Here is a 17884-nt window from a genome sequence, read left to right as displayed (position 1 = left end):
TTTCTCTTATACACATACCAGATCTTGCTGGTACTTCAACTGCTTTCCCTTGCAATGGGCTGTTTAATTCTAGATTTTCCATCTGAAGAGGAGATGAAATGAAACTTTTACTCAGTAAATCCTTAACTCAATAAGAAGCGGAGTAGTCATAGACTGAAGGCTGGATGGAATAGGGCTGCCTAAAGGCCTGCAGAAATATGCCCTGTCCCCTTAATAGAGACTTCCCGTGTGGAAATAGGCAGCTGAAGTTTTTCGTGGCAGGCAGGTAAATCACATCACCTGGCAAATTACATGTCATTAAGCCTCTGTTAAAGGGAAAGGATATTTTTTTTCCTACAGGCAGTTGACAACACTAGAACAGGGTGACCTCCCCATTTTGAAAACTGACCTTTAATAACTGTTTTGCCACAAAGACATTCAGCCAGTTTTCTTAGCACAGTGCCAAAGTGATGAGAAAACTTTCACCTGTTTAATCTTTGTGGATCAAGCTGCTTAAAAATTGTTTAAATATACAATATTGGCCGTCGTCACACGGGCTTTTATTTAGCGCTAAAATGGCGCTTTCCCGGCAAACACCCACCTTATTCCAACACTGTAGCGATTTTCTCTCTTCTGCTTTGTGCTTGATAGTCGCTCTATTTTGTGCCTCAGTATGAATGCCTCACATCGATGTATTTCGCCTTGCAACGTCCTATACCCTCCCTTCAATCCCAGAATCCATTTCTTCCTGCGACTCCCCCTTTTTTTATTTTATTATGTCCTTATAACGCCATAACGACATAACACAATGCAAACTTTCTGCTGAAGTAAAAATGACTCAGTCGCCATGGCAGCGTCGTCAGCGATGGGGATCACGTCAGACAGGGGCCGATTCCAGACGACTAACCTTAAGTCGCCTCATGCCGCCCTCTTCCGGATCGCGATGGGGAAAATGCGAAATATCGCGTTTCCTCGCGCGAGTTTTGCGCGTCATCGCGCAAAACTCGCGCGAGGAAACACGATATTTCGCATTTTCCCCGTCGCGATCCGGAAGAGGGCGGCATGAGGCGACTTAAGGTTAGTCGTCTGGAATCGGCCAGGGAGTTTTCTGTAGGCAAAGGGCTATTTACATAATTTCAAAGTTGGAAAAACAAAAGGATCGTAATGTTTTGCTCTAACGGAATGTTTATATGCTGTTATTCCGTTATAGCGGAATTAAATGCCAGAATAATAAAAAAGGGGGGGGAGGAGCTGCTTCTGCACGGTGTGGACAGCTGGTGGCGTGAAGTGCCGTTAGGTGACCCAAAGAAACGTTACTGCGACGATAACAGGTAGGACGCTATATGCTGTAAATTTAACGGAAGAGATGCCCGTGTGACGACAGCCATTGTTCAATAAATATAAAACACAACAGCAAGGTCTCAAAAAGGTAGCAGCCCTTCAAGAAAATGAAATTAGGCCTTAGAGAGAATTATATCCACAGCTCTGAAGAATGGAATTGTCAAGTCTGGTCGGCAGGACTAGTGAATATGACATTTACTCATACACAGTGCAACTTTTTTCTGGTCTTCTTGTACACCCAGTAATACCACATGTATGGCTTGAAGATAAGAAGCAATCTTCCCTAGGAACAGATGGTGAAATATGTCTGCACTCCTTGACCCCAGATCTAAACCAGAATACTTTTGCTGATTTTGTTGATGTTGTAAGCATTTCCTTTCCTTTTCTTTCCCCTTCTTTGCTCATGATTATGCTATCATGGTTTATTCTTATTCAAGAAGAGCACACGTCCAAGCATTTAAAAATATTAGTCATTATTGTCAAAGTGCATTTGGAGCGAATCCAAGAAATAAGTCCCTGCAATAGTGGACTGAAAATATAAACCCAGCAACTTAACCTTTCCAAAAGAGAATGAAAAAGCCAGAAGTTCTAAAAGTGCAAAACATCAAAGTTTGATAGAGCAGTTGTTTTTCCCCTTGGCCCCCAACAAATGTTAAATACAGTACGCCGTTAAATATTTGTGCTAATCAGTTCAACTAGTCGCTGAGAAGGACTCCTTAGCGCTCCAATTCTGCTTCCAGGATTTCTCCCCAGGTGTCCGCATCCATGGGATACATGCTCTTTTCTGGCAAGCCACTACGGGAACGAATGTTGCTATACTTCCCGCTCAACCACTCATACTTCACTTTGCTTTTCCGATAGTTTCTCAGCAGTGTGATCTGATAAAAATAAATGGGAAGAAGAAGAAATCAAAAGGGCCGCTGAAATAATACTGACATACGTCAGTAACTGTAGGCTTGGATCCAGATGTCTATGATTGGAGTTTTGCTTGTGGGATGTGTCTTTGTTACCTCTCCCTTGGAGCTGCAGCTCCCTCCATAGTTGTTTCAGAAATAAAATTTAAGACTATTGTCAAGGGTGAGATTTAGAAGCACATTTGAACATTGCCCACACTGCTCAAGAATAGGTAAGAATATGCATCTATGGCTAAACTAAATTCTTATATGCACAACCGACCAACACTGGAATTTCAGGGGAATTGGAGAGATTTCTTTGATTATGTACTTGCAAATTACAAAAAATTAAGAATAGTTAATATGGACATAGACCAATTATAAAACTAAAGTTTTAAAAACGTTAAATATAAAATGAAAAGTATAAAGTTGAATACAGACTGTAGCGTATAAAATTTTGGGCACTGTGCAATCCTAAGGGGTGGGTTGAAAGCGCTCAGGGAGTGGACTAAGGTTTACGTCATTGTGAGTGTAACCCCCGCCCCTCCGCCAGTGGCCAAGCAAGGCACACCCCTGCTGCAGCCCAGTGGCGGCAGCCAGGACAGGTGTCCAGGCAGAGGTGTAAGTGTGGTGTAAATTCCTGAGCAGGTGCCAAAGGGGGAGGGGCCAGGGGCAGGCAAGAAGTTCGTCAGCTCCCTAAGCTGCTCCGGGCCCAAGCATGCCCTCTGCAGTGGCAGAAGGTTATGCTGTGAAAAAAAGTGGCCCATAGGCACCCATTGAATGGGAAAACTCAGCTCCCCCCACATCACACCCCACCCATGAGGCCCAGTGGAGCATAGGACGGCAACTACCACAGAGACAAATCCATGTGCGCCCTCATGGCAGCAAGCCCCCCTCCGTGCACCCAATCAGCTCACTGGACATCCTATATAACTTCCAGGTGAGGGGCCCATGAACCCAGGAAAGCTGGCAGGTGGCCGGAGGCTCTGCCCAGCTGCCCCCTGCTGCAGGGACGTTGAGTGTGAGGAGGGAGAGGGTGCTCACGGTGGTGGAGCACAAGCGCACTTGGGGGACTTTGAGGAATCAGGGAGTGCTTTGCACTCACTCAAGGGAAGAAGCGCCTAGTCCGGAATGTCATACTAACAAACCCCACCCAAGTTTCCTTGCAGGTTATCTAACACCTGAGTCCTGGCTGATGAAGGGGTGAGGGTACTCTGACAGGTAAGAAGAAGTTGACATGATGGCACCCTGGCTTGCTCATCAGTACCAGCTGCTCCCCTCCCCTCACCCTCCTGAACACCAGCCCCTGCAGGTGAGCCCTGCCGGTGGGGGGGTGGCAGTTGCCCCCGCCAGTCACAAAGGCAGTTGCCCAGGGAACCACCCTCGACATAGTCATTGGGGGGGGGTGTCCAGCTTCCCATTTTGGGGCTCTGTTCAGACTCCCTCAACTGGGCACCTCCCCTGGTAGAGGAGGAAGTACGGCCGCAGGTTGGGGTGACTGGGTTTTCATAACTCCCTTGTTGGTGGTGGGTGCTCAGCCCCTCGACTGTCTCCCTCACAGGATCAGACCATCCGGAGGCAGATGAGTGACTTCTCGCTGGAGTGGCATGCATCATCTGCCTGCGGGCTGCACCCGTGCCAATGGAGCTCCGCCGCCGCTCCCACCCATGGACACCCTCCTAGAATGTGGCAGACTGGGCTGGGGCTTGCACAGGACCAGGTCCCTTGCAACACATGTGTCTGTTTCCCTTTCAGGCAGGTCGCAAGTTACCACCAAAGAGCATGGCTGTTCCAGCTCCCGGTGATCCTGCATGGGTGCCATTCAGGTCCAGCCCAGGGAGCAGTTCCCCAAGGGAGCCTGCATCTCAACCTCGCCCCTCTGAGGGCAGGATGAGGAATGGATTTTGCGGCTCAGACTGCAGCGCAAACTGCCTTTGCTCCGATGGTTGTTGTGGGTTTTCCGGGCTGTATTGCCGTGGTCTTGGCATTGTAGTTCCTGACGTTTCGCCAGCAGCTGTGGCTGGCATCTTCAGAGGTGTAGCACCAAAAGACAGAGATCTCTCAGTGTCACCTCTGTCTTTTGGTGCTACACCTCTGAAGATGCCAGCCACAGCTGCTGGCGAAACGTCAGGAACTACAATGCCAAGACCACGGCAATACAGCCCAGAAAACCCACAACAACCATCATTCTCCGGCCGTGAAAGCCTTCGACAATACATTGCCTTTGCTCCCTTTCCAGCCAAGGGACATGGGCAAGACACATGTCCAGAGAACCTCTTCACATTTTCTAGTTTAATAAAATAAGAGTTGAAAGACAACAAACTGCCTGTCTGTTTGATTGCCTGCCTGACAATGATAGTAGTTCCCCCCACAACTCCCCGTAGGGATGTCTTTTCACACATCCCAGGGAATGATTCTTGGCTCAGGGCTGGGATGGATGGGATGGGCTCTGCTGCCAGAAGGAGCAGGTGTCCAGTGGTGCCTTGGGGCCCCATCCAGCTTCTCTGCCCACCCCGCACCCCCCGTGACAGTGGGGTGGGAATTGTAGTGTGGCCCATGTATGTCTGGCGGGGCGGGGGGGGGGCACCACTGAGGACTCTCATTCTCTGACAGACAAAGCTGCTGGCATCTGATAAGCCAGGCAAACGACTGCTGCATGCAGGAGAAAGGGGGGTTGCTGCCGGGAGATGGGGCATATGGAGCGACATCTTGGGGTCTCTGGGGGTCTTCCTCTGGGAAGCTGGACCACCCTCCTTTTCGCTGTTTGCAGAGGCAGGGATGGACTTGGGAAATCTGGTGCATGGGAGAGGGGGTGGACGATCAGTTTCCCTGGTTCTGCAGACCGTCAGTCCACTCCGGGGGGCATTACCCCAGGGGCAGAGGATGGCTCCCGAGGACCAACCCGTGTTCTCCTTGCATCTTTTGATCCAGTAATGCATTCAAATGGCACCACCGCAAGTCTGTAAGTGTTTGTCGCTCCCATCACCTCCAATGGGCCTTCTGGTCTCTTGTGTGGTTTCCAATGGGCATTCCAGTCATTCATTGAAAAACCCACCCACCCCTCACCTGCCTCTCCAGGATCTGGGGGCTGATCCCAAGTGCTGCAGGCTGCAAGTGCGACTCTTGCCGGGTCCTGCCACCGTTCTGGTTCCACTTTTCAGGGAGGGGGACCTGTTTCTTGTGGTGGTAGTGGCAGCGGGGGATTTGCAGGCTCACAGGGCTGCAGCCACCAGCCTGGCCTTCATCAGAATTGGGGTTGAACAGGCAATAACAACAATAATAATAACAATAACAATAATAACATTTGATTTATATGCCTCCCTTCAGGATGACAACACCCACTCAGAGCGGTTTACAAAGTATGTCATCATTATCCCCACAACAAAGCACCCTGTGAGGTGGGTGGAGCTGAGAGAGCTCCTAGAAGTTGTGACTGACCCAAGGTCACCCAGCTGGCCTCAGGTGGAGGAGTGAGGAATGAAACCTGGTTCTCCAGATTAGAGTCCTGCGCTCTTAACCACTACACCAAGCTGGCAAGAGGGTGAGTGCCCTGTCTTCACCTTCAGTGTTATCTCTGCTTCCTAGGGTTGCCAGGCCCCCTCGATCTCCCAGTGGGAGATTGGGGCCTGGCTCTTACCTGAGAGGGGTGTGTGTGCACGCAGAGCGCACACACGCGCACTTCTGCAGGCGCGATGACGTCACTTAGTGACGTCACCACGCAGCCCGTTTGGGTGTGGATTGAGCCTGTTGTGGGCCCCTGTGGAGCGCAGGAGCGTTCCTGCGCTCTGCAGGGGCCCACAACGGGCCCAATCTACGCCAAAATGGGCCCAATCCGAGCCCATTTTGGCATGGATCGGGTCTGTTTTGGCACGGATCGGGCCCGTTTTAGGCCCCTGTGGAGCATGGAAGCATTCCTGCACTCCGCAGTGGCCCACAACGGGCCCGATCCGCGCCAAAATGGGCCCGATCCGTGCCCCTTTTGGCATGGATTGGGCCCGTTTTGGTGCGGATCGGGTCCATTGTGGGCCCTTGTGGAGCGCAGGAATGCTCCTGCGCTCCACAGGGGCCCAGATCCAGGCCAAAACAGGCCTGATCCTGGCGGCTGCTGTGCGCGGGGGTGCGCAGCCCCGCAGGGGGGCACGCATTGAAGGTGTGAGAGCCCCCCCGCTGGCCAGGTAGGTGGGGGCAGGGGTGGGAGGGTGGGGGCGGGGGATTCCCTGCCCCGACCGGGGGTCTGGCAGCCCTTCTGCCTCCCCAAGCAGGGATGCCTGCTCCCTGACCGGGGGGGGTGTTGTTGGGTAGTGGGGATTGTGGCCTCCCCATTGGCTGCACTGCTGCTTGCCCCTCACAGACCTGTCAGCGGAGCAGTGCAGCCATTGGCTGGTGTGGGTGGGGTTGTCGGGAATGGTGGGCAGGTGGTCTTGGCAGCAGCCATGCCTCACCTTACCAAGCTCAGGCGCCGGCGTGGCTCTCCTGCAAAAGTCCATAGGGAGGGGCCGAGCAGCACCACTTATATGTCGACATGTGGTTGCGGGCACTGGGCCAGGCTTTAGGACTGGGCTGCCCAAAGAGTAATATTTTCTAATTTAGCTGTACTGTTACATATCTTGTCTGTTTTTCTTTCACTATACTATATGTTATTTAAGCTTTTTATGCACTTTCTGTTCTCTTTTTCTTTTAAAATAATTTTTTTTAAAAAAAAGGAATAAGTAAGAATAAATTTAAGCTCAAATTAGAATATAAAGGGAAGAGATTGGCAATGTATGTTTGTAATACATGTTTGTAACAAAACCGCCATGAAGACAGACAGTACAGACAGAACAGAGGTATCTAAACGGAAGTGAAAAATCAAGAATATATAAGGCAAGTTCTATATAGATATGTGGACTATATGATTTGAATGATTTTAGTTTATGTTTAAATGTATATGTTTAGTTTATTCCATGTTTTATACAGGGGTTTGTGTATGATAAAATAAAAAAGGGAAAATTACCCACACTGCTGGTAATTGTGTGAATATGTCATGAATATACTATAGAAGACAAAAAATATATCAATTATATATATTCTAGCCCATATAGGTTTTGCATTGGCATTATAGACCAACTGAAGAAAACACCCTAAAATGGAAGAGAATGTTGTGCTCCAGAAAAAGGTATTTCAAGTTTACAATGGACTTCAGATGTAGAGTAGATGTTCTACTGCCCTCTAGTGAAGCAAAGAAACTTTGACATTTTCATTGCGGCTAAAAGTTTGACTAAACATTATTTAAAATTTTGACAGCGCTTTTTGTGGGGCAGGGGGGAATCTGCTTTGGGAGAAGGTGATTTAGAGGAGAGAATTAGCGGTAAGTGAGAAGGGGAGGGGATCTTAATCTTTCCCCCACCAGTACTTTTCTGCTCCAAAATTGCCCCCTTCCAACAGATTTTTTTTTTAATCTGTCAAATTTTCATTAAGCATGTGACATACTTGGGCATTTTTACATATATTTAAAACTGAGCTAGATGGTTCAGTCTTACAAACTAGTGGCTAAAAAAATACTTCCCCTCAACATAGTTTGGGCTAAGCTACACACTGAAGGAATACCATTTTCCCCTCATTATAACACCCACACCAATAGAAGAGAATTCGGCCCTTTTCACACATCCTTAAAGGGATGACCCACTCACTGAATGTTGGCGGCTTTCCCCCTTGACTCTAGATGTCTCCATTTTCAAAATGGCTGCAGGCTGTTTGGCTTCTGTTTTTTCGTCGCCTTTTCTGGGACCACACTTTCCCATGTTCCTAGAAAAGGCGCTGAAAAAACGGAAGTGAAACAGCCTGCAATGGTTTTGAAAACAGAGACATCTGGAATCAAGGGGGAAAGCCACCAGCGTTCGGTGAGTGGGCCGTCCCTTTAAAGAAGTGTGGAAACAGCCTTGGTGGGAGGCAGCAGTGTAGTACTCCTTCTCTTGCCTGTTGATTCTCCCTTGCGAAGACCCCCACCCAAGCTAATTTGTCCATCGTTTCCTTCATCTGGGCTTTGACAGTAGAAGTGAATCCAGATGGGGAACCAACTCAGCTTTGTCTTGATAAACACATGATCTTGATCCCGTATTTGCCAAGATAATGGGGCATGTGGATGTGGGGAGAGGGGTATTTCGCAGGGAGAGGATGGAGACACAACGCTTCTTTGTGACAGATTCCCTCCCTACCACCACATTCCTTGTTACCATGTTCCTCAGACTGAGCTTTACAGGAACTGTACTGGAGATGCCTGAAGCTACCTAATAAGAATTGTGGCAAACAGTCTTGATTGTTCTGAGCAGAGTTACACTCTTCTAAGAGCAGAACCACAAGTGACAAAAGGCACAGGTTGGACACTTGTCAGCTTCCCTCAAGTTTTGATGGGAAATGTAGGCGTCCTGGTCTCGCAGCTTGGCTCTCCGACTGCTGTCCAATGGACTTTTCAACTGTCACTTGTCCAACATTCCGCCAAGCTGCCTACATTTCCCATCAAAACTTGAGGGAAGCAGACAAGTATCCAATCTGTGTCTTTTGTCACTTGTGGTTCTGCTCTAAGCCTGTTGGGAGTCCAATGGCTTGGAAGGGTGAAGCCCTCCTGAGGATCACGCTGCTAGTGCCGTGATGACCAGTCTGTTCTAAACGTACCTTCCACGAATACCCGTTGCCTCTGTCCCCGTCAATCTCTCGCTGACAGACGGACCTTACAGTTAGACAGTGATGTTTCCACAAATTATCACAGGCCTCCAGGGTGTGGTTCCAGCTTTTGCAGGTCATGGCAGCATGGCACAAGCTCTGAATGTCAAGCTGGCTAAAAATCTTCATGCTGATTTCTAACGGGAGAAGCTGCACAAAATCCTTTGGACTTGTTTTTTGGTTCTCCTCGGACGGGACGGAGAACTTCTTGCAGGCAGCAACAGGGTGAGTATTTTGTTGGGGAGTTGTCTGCTTAGAGCCTTTGGGCATAGTTTAGATCTCGCTCTTTCTAAAAAAGTGACATTGATGTAGAAAGTTGAGTGAATAGAAATGAAATCAGTACTGACCTCTTTGAAACACTGGTTGGAGAAGCGTTAATGGTGCTTGTATTAGTTGCTGAAGTAAATAAAGCTATAATTATGTAATCACAACAGATAGATTGTATGTATGTATTTTATTGTTCTACTTCATTTATACCCAGGGCTTTTTTTCAGTTGGAATGCAGTGGAACGGAGTTCTGGCACCTCTTGAAAATGGTCACATGGCCGGTGTCCCCGCCCCCTGATCTCCAGACAGAGGGGAGTTTAGATCGTCCTCCACACTGCCCGGTGCGGAGGGCAATCTAAACTCCCCTCTGTCTGGAGATCAGGGGGCGGGGACACCGGCCATGTGACCATTTTCGCTGAGGGCGATTTAAACTTTTAAAAACTCTTGTTCCAAAGCAGCTTACCTCGTTCTCCTCTCCTCCTCCATCTTATCTTCACAACAGCAACACTGTGAAGTACGTTAGGCTGAAAGGGCAGAAGAGGGATTCAAACCTGGGTCTCGGCCCTAGTCCAGCATGTTAACTCCTATACCACATAGGGATCCCGGCCCCCAGCGGCTGCCTGCTGCCACTGCTCAGTTGGCTGGCAGGGAGGAGAGAGAGGAGAGAGGTATGGGGAGGCAGGATGGAGCATGCGACTAAATAGCACGTGTGTGTTCCATGGGCTCCTGATGATGTTACTTGCAGTTTTAATGGGGCTGATTCTTTAGGAATCGGCCCCAAACATAAGCATTTTCATTATGTTTAGGCCATGTTTTTTAGATGATTCCTAAAGAATTGGCCCTGCTGTGGCCCTGTTAAAACTGGAAGTGACATCCTCAGGGGCCCATGGAGCACGTGTGCAAAAGAAGAAAAGTGGTGGCCCCATGCCAGGAGCCCTGAGCCTCCCGGTTTCAAGATGGATGACCTGGCCAATCTGATACCACATGAATAGATAGATGAGTAGACAAATAGATATCCAGCATGGTGTAGACTTGCCAGTCTGCTGGTGGGAGATCTGCCCCCCATCACCTCTCACCAGGCTGGTGGGGGGAGGGAGCACAGTGGTGGTGGGGCAACATCATTCCTGGTGCGATGTGGAAGAAACAGGTCGCACCAGGGGTCCAATTGAACCCAAATACTAAATTGCGGACCAATTTTTAAAAATTGCCCCCCAATTTAGTATTGCCCCCACAACCCCGCTACTTGCTTCCACAATCCCCCGATCCACTGCTTTTACCTCTGGAGGACCTGACAACCCTAGCATAGTGTAATGGATAGAGGGTTGGGCTAGGCTCTGGGAGAACTGTTCAGATCTTCAGTATCCACTGGGCACATGCTTGGGCCCTACCCTCTCTTTCAGCACGGGCCTGCCCCTCTCTCTCATAGCCTAATCTACCTCGCAAGGTTTTTGGTCTGAGGATCAAGTGAAGGAAGGGGGAAAGATGTTGGAAACTGCTTTTGATGCCATTGAGAAGAAAAGTAAGGTATAAATAAATAAAAATATACTTATTTAAAAATTACTCCCTAAGAAGAATGTCAAGGGGAGAGCCAATCACAAAAAGTGGTGAATCGGCAGAAGAACAGAAAGATTCGGCAGGCCAGGGCCTAGGCAAAGCCAGAATCTGAGTTGAATCTTGAAATGTGGTGGGTTATGGGCAGAATCTGGCATGATTTGGAATCTCCCGGCTTTTAACCCTCCTGCTGGTGACAGAAGACTACCAATATTAAAGAAGAAACCGCAAAGGTCAAAAGGAATAAATTGATATTAAGAATTTTTAAATTTTTAAATGTATTTTTGAGTTGCAAAGTACTAAAGTGTCAACATGCAATTTCTAATAATTAATACACATAAATATCAATAGATCATCCCATTAATAGCCAATAAATATCCAAATATACAATTATGTACAAATACAATCAGGAGTCCAACCGGTAAAGTTCCATCCTATGACAATAATGCAAGTCTTCCAGAGAGACTAATTGGATATAATACTTGAAAAAAACTATTTTAAATTTAGAGATCAATTTTATTTTCAAGTTAAGGGGGTGGCGATGGGGTGTACTGCTGCCCCATCAATTGCTAATCTGTATATGTCTAATATTGAGACTAGTTTCATTTTGGATAAAGAGAAGAACCCATTTTATGATGATTTATGCCTTTATGTCAGATTTGTTGATGATGTCTTTACTGTACTAAAAACATCTGCACATGCTGGGGACTTTACAAATTTGGCTCAGTAACCTAGATGAAAATATTCAGTTTAGCAGGGCAGGAAACGCGAATTGCTTAAACTTTTTGGACGTTGTGGTTTTCAAGGAAGGCAATGGGGACCTGGGTGTGTGCTCTTTTAAAAAACCAACAGATAAGTGTTCCTATTTACACTACACATCATTTCATCCAGGATATTTAAGGAACAACATCACAAAGGGACAATATCTCAGGTTAAAGAGAAACTCCAGTTGGGAGAATGACTTTAAGAGAATCTTCTGAATAAGTCCTTTCAGCATAGAAGTTACTCAGATGGAGTCATAAGTAGAGCAAGGAGGAAGGCAGAACAGACACCCAGAGAGAGTTTATTCTCATAGAAAGGGGAGTATACTCTAATGCCCATTTTATTTTTTATTTTTTATGGGCAAAATAAAATGGGCATTAGAGTATACTCCCCTTTCTATGAGAATCGCCAAGGTCATTTATAAACATTGGCACATTTTAGGAGACATAGAGGGATGCAAAGAAAGACCACTGATAGGCTACCGGAAAACCAGAAGTTTGAAGGATATACTTGTGCGTTCTGAGTTCAAGGACTGTCAACCATCAATAGCATGACCTGAGGGACATTTTCCTTGTAGAAGTTGTACCATCTGTGGTGTTAGATCCAGAGGAGTTAGCCAGTCTGTAGTAGCAAAATAGAAAAGAGTCCAGTAGCACCTTTAAGACTAACCAACTTTACTGTAGCATAAGCTTTCGAGAATCACAGTTCTCTTCGTCAGGTGCATCTGACGAAGAGAACTGTGATTCTCGAAAGCTTATGCTACAGTAAAGTTGGTTAGTCTTAAAGGTGCTACTGGACTCTTTTCTATCAGCTGCGGCCTGTCAGTAAAACTTACTGAGATTGAGAATCCTTTAAGAATTCTCCAACTGCAAAACAGCCAATGCTGTTTATGTTACTCAGTGTGCCTGCAAGAAATTGTATAGAGGAAGTACAACACGGTCTTTAAAGATTAGAATACAAGAACACATATCTAGGATTAAAAACAAAATTAGAGATGCCCCTTTGGTGACTCACTTTATAGAAAACAATCATGGGGGAAAAGATTTCAAAGTGTCTGTTCTTAGTGATCAAACCTTCTTTGAGCCTTGATGTACAGCAGAGACTATTGCAAAAGGAATCTGAATGGATATTCAAACTTGGGACTTTGACCCCTCATGGTTTAAACAAATGAAGGTTACCTATAATGTGACACTGTACCTTTAAATTTGAACTTTGGGGCTGCAGAAAATGAGTTAAAAGCTGTAATGGGAAGTAACACCTTAGGGCAATGGTCTGTTGGATTCCTTCCTGGAGATGGAAATATTGGTGTTGGAGTGATTGTAAGTTCATTCATGATAAGAAATTATGATAAGCCTATGGTGATTTAATATTTATAATTCATTATACGTTTTTCACAATTTGTACATTTCAGAGCTTTTAATAGTTTGGAGTGACTGTAATTTTATTATTGATGTCAGGAAATGACAACATGTTTTTGGTGATTTAATATTTTGTTTGTTTTGTTATAACGTTATGTCACCACAATTTAATTACAGTATGTATAATTAAGAGCCTTTGATAAAGAATTTGCCAAAACGGAATAACAAGTTGGCAGTACCCGTCAGGCTCCTGAGCTCATACTTAGCCATCTACTATAACCATTGGACTGTATTGTCCTTTGAAGAAAACTCCATTTGAACACCTATAAAGGAACAAGCAAATAGAATTACATCACGGAGTACATCTCTGGATGACTTGCATTATTGTCATAGGATGGAACTTTACCAGTTGGACTCCTGATTGTATTTGTACATAATTGTATATTTGGATGTTTATTGGATATTTATGGGATGATCTATTGATATTTATGTGCATTAATTACTAGAAATTGCATGTTGACACTTTAGTACTTTGCAACTCAAAAATGCATTTAAAAATTTAAAAATTCTTTTATTCCTTTTGACCTTTGAGGTTTCTTCTTTTATATTGGTTGTTTCTGACTCGGAGGAGCCCTCTTGTCTACTCTAGGTGGTAGAAGATTAGCTTCCCTTGATAGAATGTGTAACACATCCCAGTGCTAATTTTGCTGGGAGGAAGGTCATAAATGAGGCTATGAGCAGCACCTAGCTGGCCATCAAAAGAAAAAAAACCCCTGCTGATACATTAAGAGCCTCACTTCTAATGTTCTGGTTGACACTGTTAACAAGAAGTCTGTCACAGGCATGGCAGTGGGTTCTCTGTTTATGCACCAAGTACTGATGAAGGGGGCAAAGCCATACTGGTGCTGGGAGCGGATGGATCAGAGCTGAGGAACAGTACTGCAATTGTCCATTTCAAGGATGTGTCTGGGGTAAAGGAGATGGAACCCATGTTACAAGTAAAGAGAAGAGAAAAGAGCAAGAGAAAGGGTGCATGGTAAGGAACCAGAGCATCCACTGATAAGATTAGGATGTCAGACAAGCACTGCGCTATACACAGAAACCACACAGGCCAGCTGATAGATTAGAGATTCCTCAACTTGTTGAGCCTATGGGCCCTTTTGGAATTTGGAGAACGATAGTGAGCACAATCACAAAATGGCTGTCTTGCAAGGCAGGACCTGTGCCAAGATAGTCTGGCAATCAAAACATTGGGGAGTTTTCCTATGATAGGGGCAGCAATTTCTGAATGGGAGCTCCCTGCAGTGAGGGTCTTCTGAAGCACCAGTGAAGTTGATGAAAGTCAGGACTGGCTCCTTGCTGTGGGGAACAGGTGCTTTGAAGAAGAAGCAAGCGGGTGCTAGGAAACTCCCCGGCAGGAGCCATTTTGGGCATCACTGCAACTGACTGTGTAAAAGAGGCTGAATAAGTAATATGTTTAATACGATCCTTGAAGTTGCAGCTAAATCTATTGCCCACTCAGGGCAATAGACTCAGACACTATTGTCTGCAGTGGGAGAGAAATTATACATTATTTTCAGCTGGGTATAAGGAGATAGGTTCCGGTGGGTAGCCGTGTTGGTCTGCAGTAGAAGAGCAAGAGACCAACTAGATTTCCAGGTTATGAGTTTTTCCAGACTCAAAACTTCCTTCTTCAGAAACATTTAGAAGTGGAAGTATGTAGGGTTTTATAAAAAGTTATACATGGGATGATGTTAAGGAAACAAGGTACAACTGGCGTTTCAACCAAGGCCTTTGCCAATAATCTCTCCTCCACAACCCCATTTGGGGGGGGGGGTGAGTTAATGCTGGATAGCCCAGGAGAGCCTGATCTGTAGGGTTACCAGGTACCTGCTGGTGGCAGGCAAACTCCTGGGGATTTGCCCCCTTATCCACTGATCGCTGAGCTATCGGCGGGAAGGGGCAAACTCCTGAAGCATGCGCGCCACTGGCACGCACCTCAGGAACGTGTGCCATGCGTGCACTCCCACCCCTCGTGCTGGTTGCGGGGGCATCCCTGAGCTCCGATTTGGCCCCAAACCAGCCAAATCGGAGCGTGGGAGAGCTCCCGCGGCCAATGCAACGATGTCACTTACTGAAATGACATCGCCACACACTTCACGTGATGTCACTTCCAGAAGTGACATCTTCATTCCACCAACAGAGCGCGCACGCAAGCCACCTCTGTTAGTCTCTTGCCATGAAAATGCCACCAAGGGGCGCTGTAAGTCAGCTATGACTTGAGGGCAGTATTTCATTCATTTTCAAGGCAGGTCAAAGGGCAATTAAAAGGTTCACCAATAAAACATTACAGCCAGTTACGGCATTTCTCCACTGCACAAACCAAAGGGATGATCCCAGATAATATTCTTGACTATTCTGATTGGTCTGAGTGCGCACAGCAAATATGGTATTTCTTCTCACGCCTTTTTAAAGGCAGGATCAATTGTGGGTGCAAAGAGGGAGGGGGGAATCATCTGCGGAGCTCAGCCGCCGCCACAATTTATCCAGAATTGTGGGGGGGGGGCTTTTCTGCCCTTCGCGCATGCGCGCTTCCCACACACCTGTCCAGTTTGTCAACACTGAAGAGAATTGAGCGGCCCGAGGTTCGTCAATATTTCCTCGGCCGCCTGTTTGATTAGCGTTCATAGTGGCCAATGGGAGCCACTCACGCCCCTCTCCTAGCATTCGGGCGCCCTTCGCCACGCCCCGCGATTGGCCGGCTGAGCACCGGGCGACGCCCCCTACCCCGTTCACTAGCGCCCCCGGCTTGTCACTCACCTGAACGCTCAGCGGCCGTTAACGGCTCTAACGTCTTTCCCCCTCCTCGAACGTTTTTTTGTTTACATTCTTAGCTCCGCCCGCTCTGTTGGAGCGGAGCATTCTGGGGGCTGTAGTTTAATCGTGAGCGCAGGAGTCGCCTGAAACTTCGCAGTGTTTTAAAAAGGCAGGGCCGCGATGCAAAGTTCCGGCTAGGGCGGAACTTTGCGTTGCGCCCTAGCCGGAAGGGGGAGAGGGGAGGCAAAGAGCGATGGAACGGCTGTCCGTTCGTGTTTTCGGCCCCCGTGCGAAACTGCGGGGCGAGCGGGCCTGTTATCATGTCAAGGTTTGAAGTAGCGCCGGTGGACGGGGGGAGCGCTGTGGTGCTGCCGCCGGGCGAGACCGTGATAGGAAGAGGCGCCCTGCTGGGAGTAAGTGTCCGCGGGCCGCTCCTGCTCTCCCTCATAGGAAGAATATGGAGGGGAGGTGAAAGACTGGGTTTCCAACTCTGGGTTGAGAAATTTCTGGAGATTTGGAGGTGGAGCCTGAGGAGGGAAGGGACCTTAGCAGCATACGATGCCATATAGTTCACGCTTCAAAGCGGCCATTTCCTCCAGGGGAAGCACAGATCTCTCTAGTCTGAAGATCACTTGTAATTCTGGGACATCTCCAAGCCCCATCTGGAGGTTGACAATCATTCTAGGCCAAGATTGTTCAGCCTCTTTTAGTTCGTGTAGTGGAGCATAAGATGTTGCCTTCTGCTGAGGCAGACCCGTTTTGCCAAAAGTTGTCTTCTGTGGCAGCCCCAGAGACGCTTTTCTCAGCTCCTGGGATTACAACTATTTTCCAGACTACAGAGGTCTTGCCCTGTAGAAAATGGCTGCTTTGGAAAGTGGAGTCTGTGGCATTATGCTCTGCTGAAGTCCCTTGCCTCCCCCAAACTCCACCTTCCTGAGGCTCCACCCCCCCCCAAATCTCCAGGAATTTCCCAAGCTGGAGTTGGCAAGCCAATTCCCAACACCTGTTTTCTGAGACGTTGGTCCAACTTGAGTTGCCAACTACAGACTGCAGCTGATCTCCAGACTAGTGAGATCCGTTCTTGAAGAAATGGCAGTTTCAGAGTGCCGACTCTACGGTATACTATAGATCCTAAATGACATCCCCCTCCACAAGCACTGCTCCCAAATCTCTAGGAATTTCCCAGACTGGAGTTAGCAATCCTAGGTCCAGGCATGAGGAAGTAGAAAGCATTCAGGGACATTTCACTACTTTAGGTTGAAGGTGAAAAGTTACATTTTTCAAAATTCCCGTACTCTCTGTAAACCAACAATGAGCACTGCTTTTCTTCATGACACATGCTGAGTATTTTTAAATTTTTAGAGAGCCTATACATGTGAGATGGTGGAGAGTGCCCTTAAGTCATAGGTGACTTATGGTGACCCCTGGCGGGGTTTTCATGGCAAGAGACTATCGGAGGTGGTTTGCTGTTCCCTGCCTCTGCAACCCTGGTCTTTGTTGGAGGTCTCATATCCAATTACTAACCAAGGCCGACTCTGCTTAGCTTCTGAGATCTGACAACATCAGGCTCACCTGGGCTATCCAGGGCAGGGCATATACACGTGAGAAGAAAGTGTTTAAAAAAATGACTCTGCACCAGCAGCCTGAGGTAGGGATCTCAAGTGCATGCCAATGCTGGCAGGTTGCCCACTTGCCTGCTGGTCACCTGTGCTGGTCACTCTTCTCCCTCACCCACACCCATATATGAATGGCATACAATTACATACAGTTCAGGTACATGACGAGATATCGCTTTCATGTTTCTTTCTCACATAGAAAAGCTACCTTGGATAGTTGTGCTTCATTTATAAAAGCCTTCTGTTGCTTTGTATGTTAGTGTATGTTTTTGTATTCCAATTTCCTTTTAAATCAGGTAATTTTAATAGAGTTGCTTACTGTAGTCTTTAAAAATTGTGTAAATTAAAAGGCTTTAATTTTATTTTGAAAAAATACCATGGCTCTGTTTATACTGATTCATGAGGTAATGTTCTTGAGACTGACCTCATACACTGCACCTTTCTAAGTCTGTTGAAGTCAGTGGGCTTAAGGAAGATATTAACTCCGCTTAGCTTAGTACTGTTAGTCAAATTTAAAAGTATCTGTATGTGGCCTACAGTGGAGTGTGTTCAAGAGTCCATTCTTCTGTCAGTATACTGTGATTCTATCATGATTCTCTTT

At 46.9% G+C, this 17884-nt stretch overlaps 2 protein-coding genes across 4 annotated transcripts in view; one reads left to right on the top strand and one right to left on the bottom strand.

The window, feature by feature from the left end:
- Window positions 1–1647: 1647 nt before the first annotated feature.
- On the bottom strand, window positions 1648–15816 carry FBXO48 (F-box protein 48). Of its 2 annotated transcripts, XM_054997808.1 has the most exons (3): window positions 15671–15816; window positions 8865–9201; window positions 1648–2198 (listed from the first exon to the last, which is right to left on the bottom strand). In XM_054997808.1, exons 2-3 carry the CDS (start codon window positions 9180–9182, stop codon window positions 2037–2039), a joined length of 480 nt encoding a protein of 159 aa, XP_054853783.1. In that variant the 5' UTR covers window positions 9183–9201; window positions 15671–15816; the 3' UTR covers window positions 1648–2036. The 2 variants fall into 2 exon arrangements, 1 of the variants encoding a protein (XP_054853783.1); XR_008598209.1 differs by lacking the exon at window positions 8865–9201 and having other exon boundaries at window positions 2113–2198.
- Window positions 15817–15914: 98 nt separating this feature from the next.
- The window catches only part of APLF (aprataxin and PNKP like factor), a 50930-nt gene continuing 48960 nt past the window's right edge, over window positions 15915–17884 (top strand). Inside the window, exon 1 of one of the 2 annotated variants that reach the window (XM_054997797.1) lies at window positions 15915–16080. In XM_054997797.1, the coding sequence (XP_054853772.1) occupies window positions 15988–16080 (93 nt within the window). In that variant the 5' untranslated portion in view covers window positions 15915–15987. The remainder of the gene's footprint in view (window positions 16081–17884) is intronic. The other variant, XR_008598207.1, reaches the window with a different exon arrangement.

This window comes from Eublepharis macularius, chromosome 1 (genome assembly GCF_028583425.1).
Source record: "Eublepharis macularius isolate TG4126 chromosome 1, MPM_Emac_v1.0, whole genome shotgun sequence".
NCBI lineage: Eukaryota > Metazoa > Chordata > Lepidosauria > Squamata > Eublepharidae > Eublepharis > Eublepharis macularius.
Note: the sequence above shows the minus strand (reverse complement) of the source record. Positions and strands in the feature narration are given on the sequence as shown.